Source organism: Microcebus murinus, chromosome 1, assembly GCF_040939455.1.
Source record: "Microcebus murinus isolate Inina chromosome 1, M.murinus_Inina_mat1.0, whole genome shotgun sequence".
Classification (NCBI taxonomy): Eukaryota; Metazoa; Chordata; class Mammalia; order Primates; family Cheirogaleidae; genus Microcebus; species Microcebus murinus.
In genome coordinates, this window is record NC_134104.1 from 143,384,784 (window position 1) to 143,401,454 (window position 16,671).

The following is a 16,671-nucleotide window of genomic DNA, read 5'->3' on the forward strand; positions in this document are numbered from 1 at the left end:
TTATCAGCAATCCTAAGTCCTTCTCATATAGCTGACTATCCACAATGACTCTGTTGCATCAGACATGGACAGCCAGCCCTTCCTTGAGACCCTCTCTCCTTTATTCTTGTCATACTCCATCCTTCGGACATTCTGATTATCTCCCTCTTCCTTTTCCTTGCTGTTCTTTTTTGTACCCTTCATAAGTATGGCCACTGTATTTAAGGAATCTTACTTGTATCTTTTTACATAATGGCTCTAGAAGCAGCCAAAGTCCATAGGACAAAAAACCAGTATCTTTATCGAAACTCAGAGTAGAGAAATGGGAGAAGGACGAAAGCATTACACACTCTTCCGCTCAACAGTGTTTACTGCGAAAGGCAATTGGATTTGATCAGGAAAAGGGCTTTGCCTACTTACAAATTAATGAATGAGTAACTGAACCAGGAATGGGAGCTTCCAGCTCAAGTTTGTGGAGATAAATTTTTGTACACCTCACACTTCTGCTGGCCTGATTATTTACGCAGCAATCAGAGTGAAATGGACCATGAAGGGAATCGACAAAAATCACAAAGTCCTGTTACAGACCTGAGACTGAGAATAATTATTTGCAACCTTTGTTCCCCAGGTTTTACCAGCCTGCAGAAGAAAGGAGGTCATCTTGATAGCCATAGCTAAAATGTCACCACAGCATCTAATGCAGGACCTCTAGTCTTCTGTGAAGTGTCACTGCTATATTTCTGGGAGTCTGAGGGGGTATCTCACAGATGGCCATGAAAAAGTATACTCTTGCTCAGGGACATCAGTGCTTCATTGGATATCTTCTGAGACTCACTTTGCTTGACTACCATCCACTGAAGCCAACCCCCAGTATGTGACACTATCGGTTCTCTCCACTGTCCTCTGGGCATTGCCAGCAATATACCAATGTCCTTTCAGTACCAAGTCCAGGGCTGGGTTTTGTGACAACATAGGAGAGCACTCATCATTCCATGACTTGGACTCAGATATGCTCATCTAGGACCAAAACCAGCAATACCTGTGACCCAAGCCTCAAATATAGTGCCTCCCATTTCTGCCAGTAGCCCTCTCCCCACATTCTCAGACAAAGAAGGATTCTGCTCACCTCCACACCTCCTTCCAGAGGTGAGCTGTGAACCTAACATCCCTTTTCCAGACCACTTACCTGCATGCAGATCAAGGAGCCGCACATTCACAGATAGACAGGACTCTCATTTTAATATCCTCTTTTAAGCCAATAAGGACAAAATCTTCAATATTGAGGTGGTGCTTATTTGATTTCAAATACCACTATTTCCAAGAAGCTTTCAAGGTCTTTCTCTAGTCAGTGTGTGGAGGACACTTGGAGCAACTAATGACTAGACCATCTTAGAGCCTGGGGAGCTACAAGGGCAACTTCTTTTCACCATCTTGTTAATTACTGATTATTTAAGAAAAGATGCCATGAAAACATGGTATTAATATGGATATCTAAATCAGATAAATAGGTCAAGGAAGATTTCAAGAGTAATAAATGCTCAGAGATGTATTTTGAAGAATAAGAGAAATTAACTAAATAACACAAGATAGGATGGAAAAGAACTTATTTGTTGAAAAAAAAACCACATAAAACAAACCTTGATTTAGTTTGGAAAACCAAGGGTAGTTCCACAATTTCCTAGGAAAGATATCTCTTATTTATCATATTAAGTATTTCTGTTACTGGGACAAGGGTTAGGTGACAAGGAGGGAGGTACTATCTTCTTTAAACGTTCCTTCAGGGGACGACATTTGAACTTATACTATTGGATAATACTATTGCTAATTATAGCTAAGCACATACTAAAATGAAGGGTGAAATCTTCAATTCTTAAAAAAATAAAGTCCAAAAATGAAACATTTCTTGTTGGCCATGGTATGTTTGCTCACCAAACCTGGAATTGCCAGTAAACCCTGGGAGTTTTACTTCCCAAGAAAACACTTCTCTGGCCCCATGCTAGTTCAGGCCTCACATTTGTACACACTCATTCAAGACCTACACTTTTCCTTATCATAGTCTGTTAAAAATGTGTGTGTATGTGTATGTGTATGTGTGCATGATTTGATTAACCTCTGTCTCTCTCACCAGACTCAAGTTCCAGGAAAACAGACACTCTGTTTTCTCTCTGCTGTATCCTTAGTTTCTAGCATAAGGTCTGCTGCAGAATAGGGGCTTGATAAAATGCATTGATACTGCTGCTCCTGCTTTGTGCTTGCTACTGTTGTGACTTTGCCTGCTAGAATTTTGTTTCTATTGAGGAACCAGGAATTGTGTTTTAAGGAGGAAAAAAAGCTTGTGGCCGTTTGAGCTAGCCAACCTGGCTGGTCAAATGAGAGGCTGAGAGTCACTAGGGAATTTGGAGCATTCTGAGCACCAAATGCTGAGTAAGAGGCTGACACTTAGAACAGGAACTTTCAATTGATGTCTGGAATGCAAAGAGTAATAAGTTCTTTCCAAAGGACATGAGCTAAAGTAAGCCTGCAGGACCAGATACATAATTTGCAGGGCCAAGTGCAAAAGGAAAATGCAGCCGGTTGTTAAAAACTTTTTAAGAAGTAGTTCAAGACGACAACATCAGAGCATTAAACCAAGTGCAGGGCCCCGTGCAACCGCATAGGTTGCACACCTTTGAAGTTAGTCTTGCAAACATCTACAGTTAATTAAGAAAATCTAACCATATGCTCACAATTTTCTGCTAAAATATTAAGGAAGGAGATTTGCATTAATGGGTAAAAAGAAGCTTTTAAATATCTAGGTTTATTTCCTTCACCTGCACACTAAGGTTGTATCTTCTAAAGCAACTGGACCCTTCTGTGCCTTTGTCCACCAGGGCTAACTCTCTGTTTCCAAAAGATTTAATAATCTTTTGGTTTGCCCCTCTGTGAACAGTCCCGAATTCCTTTCTGTACTGCAACTTCCAATTGTTCTTTAGCTTCTAGGTCCTGGCCTAGAGTTGAGGCTCCAGTGCGAAAAGCAAGGATTTTGAAGCCAAAATGGTTTCAAATCCCAGTTCCACAAATTACAGTGTAGCGACTTAAAGATCACTTAGCCGTCCTAAAACCCCAGTTTCCTCATCCATAAAATAGAAGCGATAATACCTAGACGCGTTGGGTGGCTGTGACTATTAAATAAGGTAAAAAGCGTAAAAGGCTCAGCATAATCCATGCAGGACAAATGAGGAACAGGTGTCCAGACATACAGTGCATTACCCGTCTGCTTTAGATCAAAGCTGAATGTAGGAATCTCAGGGCCCAGGAGTCAGGGGACCCCCATTCTGATCTCTGATCTCTGTCACTGGGAACCCTATTAATAGCTTAGCTAAGTCACTATCTCTCTCTCAGAGTCACTGTTTCTTGGGATGAGGAATGAGGGAGTTGCTGCAGGTGGTCCTTCCTGGCTGTAGAATTCATGGGTTTTCTGTGCATTCGGATTTGGTCTGAATTTTCACCACACTCCCTGAAGAATGGCCGGGACCGGTGCCGGTGCGCGCCTAGCCTCCCCCTGCGCTCTCCTGGGTGCTGCCTCCCGCTGCCCTCGCTACTCCTGGCGTTGGCCGCGCAGCCCCGCCCCGAGCTGCCTCTCCGCCTCCTCCTCCTTGGGCGGGCGAGCTGGAGCCCGCTCGCCCACTGCCGGGTGGCAGTCACGACTGCGAGGTCGCCGGCGAGGTGGCCGCGGGCGCGGCGGGGCGGAGCAGGGCGCGCTCTCCCCGCAGCCCGCGGAAGTGCCGGGGAGGTGGGCAGGGCCGGGCGGGGTGGCGGCCGGAGGAGGGCACGTCGGCGCCTCCGCGGGGATGGCGATCCCCGGGACCCGGAGCTGAGCGACCCAGCGCGTGCGGGCAGGGCGCGCCGGAGGAAGGCAGCCTTGCTGTTCCTCCGGGAGCCCAACACCGTTCCCGCGCGGCCACGATGATCCCTCCGAGCGGCGCCCGGGAGGACGGCGTGGACGGGCTGCCCAAGGAGGCGGCGAGCGCCGAGCAGCCGCCCTCTCCTGCATCCACCAGCAGCCAGGAATCCAAGGTACCGCGCACACTTGCCCGGAGAGCACACAGACTCACTCTCCCTCTCTCCTCTCTCTGTCCACCTTTGTCTCTCCTGATCTGGCGCTGGCGCCCGGGGCCGAGACGTGTCCCTAGTTCGGCCGGGGCTCAAGGACTGTCCCTCCCTGGAGACCTGAACGTCCAGCAGGACCCGCTGCTAACGATGCTGGACCACGTCCCTGTGGACCCAGCCTTCTCTCCGACACAAACACACACACAATTCCTGTTGACTCTGGGTTCAGGAATAGGTTTCTTGCGGGGTGGCGGCTTAATCGTTCTTTGCTTTGAACCTGCTTGTGCCCAAAGCGCGTGCAGGTATTAGGCGGTTTCTGAAGGGTGAGGGATGGAGACAGGGGAGGGCTAATCCTCCCGAAAAGCTTGGGCACTGGGTCAGCGAAGGGAATCCGTATCCCAAGGGTCCCAGAGACCTTTTGCTTAACAGGGTTCACCCCTAACTTCAGATACCTCTTGTTAAAAAATAGTAATAATAATAAGCCTAGGCAAAGGGAAATAACTGCATTTGCCTAAAAGTTGATGCCCCTGTGGAAGTTAATACTCTGAAGAACTTACACTTGCTTTTATGAAAGTTACACTAGCACCCATACGCAAAACCAACCCCTCAGCACTTCTCCTGTCACTCTAACACTTCTTCTGAAACTCTCCTGGGTGCCACAAGCATGTTTGGAAATCTTGGAAGAGGATCAAGTAAAATGTGGCTGGTAGCAGTGCAATACCAAAAGGCAACTCCACTAGCAGTGAAAACCCTAAGATGGAGTTTGGAGTCATATGGATTCTTTTAAGTGCAGGGCTCCTGACTCTTTGATTTCCTTGTGAGTTCCCAGGCATTTTTGGAATGCGAGGCAGTCCCTGTGTAGTGTGTAGGGAAGGAGAGGGGGATGCCTGTTTGGAGGGCAGGTCAGATGAGGCAAGGGAAGATGCAATCCTGGTCCCCTTCACCCACATCCTGGGAAGCCCTTGACAAAATCAGCAGGATCAGAATCACAGCCTAAGTGGCTCTGGGGATTTGGTGTGATGCTGGGGACTGAGCATGTCCTGCCTTCCTGAAGTCCACTGTCAATGATGGGAATCTAAGACAGAAAGCTTTGCATTTTATTTTAATTTTTTTTTTCTGTTAATTACCAGTCTCCAGACCTGGGGTATATGCGTCAAACTTTCTAAAGCTGAGTTGGAAATGAGGGCAAAAGCCCCCACCTTCCAGAATCATTGTGAGGAATACATGAGATGCCCTAATGTCCATCCTGGCACAGGTTAAGGACTCGGTGTTGATCCTTTTTCTTTCTGAGTTAAGGAGCTGGAATCCATCTCACCTCTGCCAATCCACCCCAGAGCAGTCTCACATCCCACGCACGTGCATCATATCTCTGCCACCTGCAAGTTTCCGGTTGTCTCATCGTTGTCTGCCATTGACCACCCAAAGCAATATGGCTTTGTGGCCATTTCAAAGGCAGCCTAGAATTCTGTAAATGAATGTAGCTATAATCTCAAGAGTGAAGCTGGTATTAAACTTTTTGAACTGGGCCTGTTGCTCTGCAGTAGGTGTGTTCTGGAAAGAGCTTAGCATTTGGATAAACAGCAGCATGGTTCAAACACACTGTATGGATTTGCTATTTATAGATGTCCTAATGTAAATTATTTGGCAAAGCGCAACCTCGTATGTAATGCCCATAATTATCCACCAGTTTATCTGGCTTGTGGTTTCGGATTTGTACAAGTCAATTTTTCATAAAGTGGTCTACACACCTGATGTGTGTTTATACATTCCTAAATTTGTTGCCATGGCCTCAGTGTTCTTAATCACTGGAGATGAGCTATGGGGGCCCATGAACCCTAGGAAATTCACTGCAAAATAGTGCACCTGAATGTGAGATTTTCTTGGCGTAGCATTCATGATATTCTCAAAGGGATCCGTGCCTCTAAAAAGGGCTAACCTGCTGGTGTCAGGGGACATGTGGTAAGGGAGCAGAATGGCATGAAACATGTGAGGAAAGCTCTATTTATCCTATCCCAGGAAGGCCACATGTTAAAGCTCATTTACACGGATCTTCTACAATAAACGTGAGAGCCTGCTAAGGAAAATGGGAACAAGACAGTGGTAATCATTCCATCTCACTCGTTTGTGAAGATGTCTTGTTTGTAAAATACCTCATGGGACAAACATGGGTCAGGCCCCTCTAGTCATTAAAACTTTTTCAGGAAGACTTTCAGAATTACTTTTTCAAAAAAAAAAACAACAAACTTTTTTTCTCTGATTATAAGAGTAGCAAATACTTGTTGTAGATATTTGAAAAGTCCAGATGAAAAGGACAAAAAGAAAACAAAATCACCCATTGTTTCACAATCTAGAGGCAACTCCTGATAGCATTTTGATCTATACCTTATACCTTTTTTTTAATCTGTATTTATATTTATATAGTTGAGAGAGCAGTAGTGAGTATCTACTGAATGCTTACTGTAAGTCAGGCACAATCTTAATCTTTGCAATAAAAAATTCTGTTATTACTTCCACTTTATGGATAGGTAAGTGGAAGCTGAGAAAGGTTAGATGACCTACCCAAGACCACGTAGCTAGTTAAGTGACACAGGACAGGGACCGAGGCAGCAGGGTCTGAGACCAAGCTCTCAACCTCCGTGCAATTATCTTTTATGCTTACGTACTGCTTTACATACCCTGTTATACCCCCTTTTCGCCTGACATCCTGAGTATTTTACATGCTACTAAACATCATTTGCAATATTGTTTGGGTTTTCTCATCTTAAGAAATCTTTGAAAATAAATTGAGCCACATTATCATGTGAAATGTCTAATGTCCAGTTCTTCTCCAGCTTCTTTTACATTTGGCTTTGCTACTCTTTCCCCAAAAGTATATTTGTGGAAGAAATTAAATGGAATATCACAGAATCATCTGGAAAAAGGAGCCACAATAGGCTCTCTAGCTCAGAGGGTCCATTAAGAGAAAAATGATGATCCAGTGCCCTGAGCACATAAAATGTTACCAGAAATCCATATTCTTTGCAGATTCTTTGAAATACTAAATCATAGAATATTAGAATTGGAGACATTAGAGATCCTCTATACCAGGTATTTTTAAAATTACTGATCATTTTTATTGTGAAAATTATTTTATTATGGAAAATTTCAGTATATACGAAAGTAGAGAAAACAGTACAAAATACTGTCATGAACCTAATCTCCCAGCTTTACTAATTATCAATTCATGGACAATATTACCCCCACCACCACCACCACCATCACCCTTTCCTCTACACGCTGGATCATTTTAAAGCAAATTCCAGACATGAAATAATTTCACACATGAATATACTATCAAGTTACATCTCTAAAAGATAAGATTCTTTTTGTAAACATGACTATGATCCCATTAGCACATATTCCAGGTGCTTTTAATCAAGGGTCAATATATTCTTTGGAGGCCCATGAATGGTTTTTGGAAAATCTGTGAACAATCAGAACTAACAATCAAAGCTGTACATGTACCTGTGTACATGCATCATCTAGGGAAAGAATTCATAGCTCATATCAGATTCATAAAGGGTCTATAGACTTCAAAGATTATTTTAATATCCTTTTCTGTCTCACTCTTTAGAAAATTGAGCCCCAGAGAAAGGAAGTGACTCATCTGAGATCAGACAATTACTGGTAATACCCCTATCTATGAACACTATCTTGGACTTTGGGTATCCCAGTACAATTTCCTCAGAGCAAATTCCTGTTAGCACAAGTAGTAATGTAGTTTAATGTAATCGTGGTTTTATTTTTTATGAAGTTAGTTGAATTGAAAAATTTTGAAAGCCACTGATATACTTCACCCCTCTATCTTTCCACTAACTATTCCAGAAAGATCACAGCCTAATTTATTTTCTAAGTGCTTGACAGAGACTATTGAATATAAAGAAAAATTCCTGGTAACCAAGTTGCCTAATATGACAAGGCAACTTGCCTAAAAAATTGCCTAACATCTCCAAGCCTCAACTTCCTCATCTCTAAAATAGTGATGCTAGTACCCAATTGGCATGGTTTTTGTAAGGCCTGAGAATATGTAAAACATGTAATATGTTATAAGCATGTACAAGTATAAAGCACTGTTTATTTCCTCTACTTATTTCAAATTGGGTGACTATTACCACTAGCCAATCTCAGATGTCATCATTGAAATAATTTCAGTAACCACAACTGACATTCCAATAGTATAACAGAGTTTTCCTCTTTGGACTTGTAAGTTATGCTATTGACTGCAGGAAGATTTCATCTCACCTATTTTTCATTCCCAAGAGGATATGCCGTAGACCAACTGGCAGGTGACTTAGATTTCGAAAGGATGATATAAGCCACCCAGTGCCCCAGTGGAGCCTTGGACCAAGGTGCCCTCATTCCTGGATGGTCCTCTCTGAATCTGGACCATAATCAAACCTATGAAAAAGAAATCCCTAACTGTAAGGACACATCCTGAATCTCCCAGAAATGTTTCTGTGTCCATTTATCAGCAACTGTTTATTAAGCTCCTACTTTGTGCCCAGCATATCTCATGCATATATGTGGAGCTATTATTGATAAGGAATTTAACTCTACTTGGGGGAAAAGATGAAAGAAAATGGAATCTTGGCTTTGCATTGAAATCCCCTGGGGAACCCATGCCATAGGCTAGACCTATTAAATTGAAATCTCTGAGAAAAGGTCCCATGCATCTGTATTTTTTAGAGCTTTCCTGGTGATTTCCTAGGTAGCCAAGATTGAGAAACACTAGTCTAGACTATAAGGATTATAGAATGTCAAAGAAAGCAAGATTTATGCCTTTCTATTGGCTTCTTTCCCTTCTATCCAAAGTACTTGAAGGATTCATTTGTATTCACTCTCTTCTTCACGCCCATTTACACTTCAACCCAAAGAAATGTTTCTGGCAAAGGGGACCTGCTTGTTGTCCAAATAATTTTGAGTGTTACTCAGATGCAGCTAGATTTACAAGGTTGACTATATCCTTATTTGAGTTATTGTCATGATTACAAAAGTAAAAAGTATTCAGAGTAAAAACATAAACAAGAAAAAATTCATTTTTATCACACAACCACTCAGAGATAAGTATTGTTAAATTTTTGCTATATTTCTTTCATATATATTTCCTTTTTTATGCAGATGATCACTGAAAACAAAATTAGAATAATGTATACTTAAATGCACATTATACTTTTTCTTCTACCTAATGTTATACATAAACATTTTCCCAAAATCTTAAATAACTGACAACATGAAAATTAACAATGGCATAATATTTCATTTCATTGTCTACCACATCTATTTCATCAATGCCTTCTCATTTTATATTTAGGTTCTTTCCAAGCTATCATATAGGTAAAAAAGTATTAAAATGTACATCCTGATATATAAACATTTGTTTATATTTCTGATTAGTGTCGCAAGAAATAGTATTACTAGGTCTGGCTATAAACGCTTTTAAAGTATTTTATTCACATTATCACAGTGACCTGGGAAAAAGTTATATCACATTCTTTTTTTCTTAGTAAATTTTTCATTGAAATATTTAAAAAGTACATACACTATAAGATTATAACTTACTGGGTTTCCAAAAAAAAAACTCTTAACCCATGTGTAACCACTGAATAAATCACAGAATAGAGTATTAGTGGCACCTCAGAATCTCTCTCATACCCACTTCTGGTCACTACCTTCCCAAAGGTAAACAGTATCCTCACTTTTAAAAACATAAATTACTTGCTTGTTTTTGAACTTTTGATAAATGGAATCCTACGGTATTTCATGCCTGGCTTCTTTCTCTCAGCATTATGTTAAGATATATCTATGCCAATGCATGTAGCAATAGTTTCCATTCTTATTGCTGTATAGTATTTCACTGTATGAATAGATATCACAGTGTATTTACCTACTCTACAGATGATGGACATCTGCATTGTCTCTTGTTTCTTACTACTATAAGCAAGACTACTATGAACATTCCTGTACATATCCTTTGTGGCACATACGAAGCACTTCTATTGGGTGTAAACCTAGGACTGGCATTTCTGGCTTCTAGGGTATGCATATGTTCAGCTTTAATAGATACTGTCAGCTTTCCAAAGCAGGTATACCAATTCATACTCCACTGGCAATGCACTAGAGTTCAATCTGCTCTTCGTGCTACCAACACTTGGTATTGTCTTTCTCATTTTAGCCATCTCACAGGTATGAGTGGTATTGCAATGTGGCTTTAACTTCCATTTCTCCAATAACTAATGAGTTTAGCAGTTTTTCAATTATTTATTGGCATTTGATATTCTTTTTTTGTAGTTCAAGCCTTTTACCCATTTTTCTATTGGGTTATCTCTTTTTATTTCTTCCTAGGAGTTTTTCACATATTCTGGATATGAGAACTTTGAGAGAGAGAGAGAGAGAGATTGCAAATACCCTCTTATATTTTGGAAAAAGTCCTGCCATTTTTCTTCTTAGTTTCATATAGATCAACTTTAAAACTTTTTCTTCCTATGGTTGTGCTTTTTGTGTCATGCTTATGAAATCTTTGCCTATCCCAAAGTCGTGAAGGTATTCTCCTATATTATCTTCTAGAAGTGTTATTATTTTACCTTTCACAGGTAGATCTACAATCCATTCAGAATTTGGGAGGGGGGTATGGTATGAAGTAGGAGTCGAGATTCATTGTGGACTGCACCACTACGTTTGCCATAAATAATTTTCCTGTTTATGTGGAGGTTTCTATTCTGTCACATTGGTCTCTTTGTCTACCCTTGTATCAGGCACTGACTTAAATGTAATGGCTTTATTTTAAAAGGTCTTGATATCTGGTAGAGTAAGCCCTGCAGTTTTGCTCTTCTTTCTAAAAACTGACTTGGGTTTATTTTTGGCTCTTTGCATTTCTACATGCATTTGAGAATCACCTCATCAATCTGCACAAAAACACCTGCCAGGATCTTGATTGGGCTTGCACTGAATCTATAAATCTTTTTGGAGAGAATAGGCATAGTCCCACTCTGGAGTATTTGTTTTTATCTAGTCCCCTAGGATGTCATTGGTGAGAACCAGATTTTGTTTGTTTTTCAGTTTGGGGGTTCCCAGAGCAACTTTTTGGTGTAAATTTGAGCCTCAGATACACACAAAGGCCAGTTTTTGATTAGGAATTCCCAGAGAAATATTTTATTTGCTTATTTATTTTTATCCACCTTAAGTCTAAGCTAAGATTTCTTTATCATTAACCTGAGTTGGTGGGAATTTTGTTTCTAGTTTATCCTCTTTCTTTTTCAGATTCCACTCCATGCATACATCAAAACTGAACCCCCTAGGTTTTTGTTTTTTAACTGTGGTAAATTATGCATAGCATGAAATTTACCATTTTGACCATTTTTAAGTGTATGCTTCTGTGGCATTAAGTACATTCACGATGTTTTGCAATCATAACCATCATCCATCTCCAGAACTTTTTCATCATCCTCAACTGTAATTTTGTACTCATTCACCACTAATTCCCCTTCTCTCTATTTCCCCACTCCTGGAAACTGCCATTTTACTCTTCCTCTCTATGAATTTGACTACTCTGGGTATTTCATATAAGAGGAATCATATAATATTTCTCCTTTGTGACTGACTTGTTTTACTTAGCGTAATGTCTTCAAGATTCATCCATGTTGTGGCGTATGTTAGAATTTTCTTCTTTTTAAGGCTGAATAATATTGCATTGTATGCATATGCCACATTTTGTTTATCTATTTATGTCTCAGTGGACACTTGCGGTTGCTTCTACCTTTTGGCGGTTGTGAATAACGCTGCTATGAAGCCGGGTGTGCAAGTATCTGTTCAAGTCTCTGCTTTCATTTCTTTTGGGTGTATAACCAGAAATGAAATTGCTGTGTCATATGGTAATTATATGTTTAATTTTTGGAGGAATTGCCATACCATTTTCCACAGTGGCTGCACAATTCCCACCAGTAATGCACAAGGGTTCCAGTTTCTCCACATCCTCATCAACATTTGTTATTTTCTGGGGGTTTTTGACCCTAATGGGTACAAGATGGTGTCTCATTATGGGTTTTGGTTTGCATTTCCCTAATGTTTAGTGATGTTGAGCATCTATGTTATTTGTATGTCTTCTTTGGAGAAATATCTATTCAAGGCCTTTGTTTATACTTATTTATTTATTTAGAGACAGGGTCTTGCTCTGTTGCCCAGGCTAGTGTGCCGTGGCATCAGCCTAGCTCACAGCAACCTCAAACTCCTGGACTCAAGTGATCCTCCTGCCTCAGCCTCCCGAGGAGCTGGGGGACTACAGGTTCATGCCACCACGCCAGGCTAATTTTTTCTATTTTTGGTAGAGATGGAGTTTCACTCTCGCTCAAGCTGATCTTGAACTCTTGAGCTCAAGCGATCCTCCTGCCTCTGTCTCCCAGAGTGCTAGGATTACAGGCTTGAGCCACCATATCTGGCCCTCATATATTCATTTAAATGAATGCTGGCCCTTTGCTGACTTTTAAATTGGATTGTTTGTTTTATTATTATTGAGTTGTAGCATAGCATTTTAAATCAGCAGATTTGAAGAACAAAGATGTATTGAATTTTATTATTGTTTTAATTATATTTATTCACTGGGGGAGTTATTTTTCATATTTTTCATTACTTGTCTTTTTTAATTTTGTGAATTATATGTTAATGTCCTTATTCATTTTAATATTGTTCCTCCATTTCCTATTGATTTTTAATATACTTTATAAAAACAATGATCTTTCATATACATTACCAACATTTTCACAGATTGAAATTTGTTTTTCAGTTTCATTACATTTTCAACATAAAAGATGTCATAAAAGATGTCTTTTATGGTATTAATGTTTCAAATTTATTTAGCTATGTTTTTTGCACTTTTATTAGAAAGGTATACACATGCCAAGAACAGAAAAATATTAACCTGTATTTTTTTGTAGATCCTTAATATGTACTGTTTACTTTTATCACTTTAATCCATCTGGAATTTATGTCATTATGTGGTATGGAAGAAATCTAATTTTTTCCAAAATGATTAATCAGTATTTCTAAAACCATTTGTTGAATAATTTATTCTTTTTTCACTGATTTGAAATTTTACATTTATTATATAATAAATGGTAATATGTACTAGATTCTCTTTTAGAGTCATCTGTTATATTCTAATGTTTTGCAATTTTATTTTTGCATTTATTACTATACTGTACTTGTGCATTGCTATTATAATGTTTTCATTATTGTAGCTTTGTAATAGACTTTCATAATAATACAAGTTTCATTTATTTATTTATCTGCACTTACCTTTTTGTTTTTCTATCAAATTATAAATGTAATATTTTAGAAGTAATTCCATGACACTTTTAACATCAATTTAGTGAAATCTTTACAATAATGAGATTCCTCATCTATAAACATCATGTATCTCTTTAGTTATTGAAATGTCTGCCTTTTATGCCTCTCATAAATGCTTGGGAATTTTCTTCAAATATTTCCTACACAATTCTCTGTTAGCTATTTCCTGGGCATCTTAATTTATTCAGGCTGCTATAGAAATAGTCATAAACTGGGTAGTTTATAAACAACAGAAATGTATTTATCACAGTTCTGGAGACTAAGAAGTCCGAGTTCAAGGCATTAGCAGATTTGGTGTCTGGTGAGGGCCCGTTTCCCAGTTTATAGATGGTTTCATCTAGCTGTGTCCTTACATAGTGGAAGGGGCAAGGCAGCTCTCTGAGGCCTCTTTTGTAAGGGCACTAATCTCACTCACAAACCCTCCACCTTCATGACCTAATCACCTCCCAAAGGTCCCACCTCTTGATACCATCACATTAGTGATCAAGTTTCAAGAAATGGATTTTCGGGGGGACACAGATATTAAGAACATAGCACTGGGTGTTTATACTCAGTTACTATTATAAACCATCTCTTATATTTTCTAACTGGTGATAGATGGTACATAGGAAATTCATTCTTATATTAATTTGTAATCTAAGATCTTTTAGATTCTGTTTCTTTTTTTTTTAGTGTATTATGGGGGTACAAGTGTTAAGGTTACTTATATTGCCCATGCCCCCCTCCCCCCTCGAGTAAGAGCTTCAAACATGTCCATCCCCCAAATGTTGCACATCTTACTCATTGTGGTTGTATACATCCATCCCCTCCTCCCCCCTCCTACCCTCCCGACACCCGATAAATGTTACTCTTGTATGTCCACTTAGCTGTTGATCTGTTAATACCAATTTGCTGGTGAGTACATGTGGTGCTTGTTTTTCCATTCTTGAGATACTTCACTTAGTAGAATGATGGGTTCCAGCTGTATCCAGGAATATACAGGAGGTGCTATATCACCATTGTTTCTTAAAGCTGAGTAGTATTCCATGGTATATATATATACCACATTTTATTAATCCACTCATGAATTGATGGACACTTGGGTTGTTTCCAAAGCTTTGCAATTGTGAATTGTGCTGCTATAAACATTCGAGTGCAGGTGTCTTTTTCATAAAGTGACTTTTGATCTTTTGGGTAGATGCTCAGTAGTGGAATTGCTGGATCAAATGGTAGATCTACTTGCATCGCTTTGAGGTATCTCCATATTGCTTTCCACAGAGGTTGAACTAGTTTGCAGTCCCACCAGCAGTGTAGGAGTGTTCCTCTCTCTCCGCATCCACGCCAGCATTTATTGTTTGGGGACTTTTTGATAGAGGCCATTCTCACTGGAGTTAAGTGATATCTCATTGTGGTTTTGATTTGCATTTCCCTGATGATTAGAGATGTCTTAATATTAATAAAGAAATACGCTGTTGCTTGCTGGTTCAGAGCACGGGCTCTGGAATCAGACACAGCTGCGTTCAAGTCCCATGTGCCACCTTGGAATGCCATTTAACAAGCTTCCCTGCCCTCCACTTTCCAGAGCTTTACTGTCCCTTCCCTAAAGTGAGCATAATAACGCCCTCTACAGCATTGTCATTAGAGTTAAGTGAATCAGTAGTATATGCTAAGTGCTTAGCACAGTGCCTGGCATATAGTAAGTAAATGGTAGCTACTACTATTAGATTATGATACTGTCTACAATAATAATTTGCCTTCTGTAACTATAAATCTCTCTTTGGGGAGGTATGGGGAGTTTAATGGGCAGGGACAGGGACTTCTTGTATTAGAACTCCAAAAATATGGAAAATATTCGTAGAGGTATCAGGCTAGCACCTGACTTACTTTAAATGACACTTATATTTTACTATAAGTGTAATATTGTACAGTGGGCACTGAGGTGTGGCCTTAGCTCTCCTGTATACCACCAGCCACTCTAGAAGCCTCTGCAAGTACATATTCAACCTGAGAAAAATCGTGTGGTGCATGGCAAATTCAACTTCAAGGCAAATCCATTTCCAAATAAATCATTCCATAAGACCAAATTCCGAACTTCCTACTCATGTTCACAGTTAAACTGAGACAGTCTCTCTTGTGTTAAAGATAGGTAATGTTCCTAGCTTACTAAGAATTTCCGTCAGGAATAGATGTGGAATTGTTTCGAATGACTTTTTGGCAAGTATTGAGGTAATCATGTGATTTTTTTGTTTTTTTTTTTTGGTCCTTTGGCCTCTTTATCTGATGGATTATATTAATAGATATCCTAATATTAAACTCTTCTTACATTCCTGGAACAAGTCCTACTTGGCCATGGGGATTTTCTTTTAATAAACTTCTGGGTTTGATTATTAATGCTTCTTATTTCTATATCCATATACATAAGGGGGATTGTTTAATAACTGTCACTTTTATGGTTTTGGTCAGATTTTATTTTTAAGCATATGCCAAGTTATAGAAAATGATTTGGAAAGATGATCATGAATTTTGTTTGTTTGTTTGTTTCTGTTGAACAGTTTACAGAACCCAGAAATAATCTCCTCTTTGAAGGTTTGAAAAATAAACCTGCCAATAATATCTAAACCTAGCACCCATCTTAAAAAAAAATTTGAAAACTTTTTTTCCATTTTCTTATTCTATTCTTTTCTTTCTCCGTTGGCTTGAGTCAGATTTGTTAACTTGTATTTTGCTAGAAAATTTATCCCTTTCATTTGAATCTCCATACCATCTGGTCATGATAGGACAGCACTGGGACCTTCCTTCATCTTGCCCCATCTTCACTTTCTCTAGCAAGACTCTTGCAAGCTTCCCTCTTGTGAACACCTTCTTTTATAGTTCTTTATTTTTATCTAACATTGGTCCCTTAGATCCGGATTTGGAATTAGAAGGGTTAGACACCAGTGCTCACATTTCTACCTTACCAAGAGAAAGGACCGGTGGCTCCCTCCTTAAATCTCTCACTCTATTTTTGTTCCTCTTCTACGGCTATAATAGTTCCTCTCTGGTCCCACTGGCAATCTCTTCTTCTTCCAACATCCTTCAAATGTTGGTCTTTCCCAGGATTCTGTTTTCAGCCCACAGCCCCTCTTACTTTCCATAATCTCTCTGGGCTAGATCTTACCTATTCTTATTATTTCATCCACCAGCTGATAACTCCCGAATCTGAACCCAATTCAGACATCTCCCTTCTGAATTCCAGACCCATATATC

The 16,671-nt window shown here is 39.6% G+C and overlaps 1 protein-coding gene across 1 annotated transcript in view; it reads left to right on the plus strand.

Annotated features, from left to right (window-relative positions):
• Positions 1–3,658: 3,658 nt before the first annotated feature.
• STAC (SH3 and cysteine rich domain) overlaps positions 3,659–16,671 on the plus strand; it is a 137,550-nt gene continuing 124,537 nt past the window's right edge. The window contains exon 1 of the mRNA XM_012745422.2: positions 3,659–4,035. Coding sequence (XP_012600876.1) covers positions 3,925–4,035 — 111 coding nt within the window. The 5' untranslated portion in view covers positions 3,659–3,924. The remainder of the gene's footprint in view (positions 4,036–16,671) is intronic.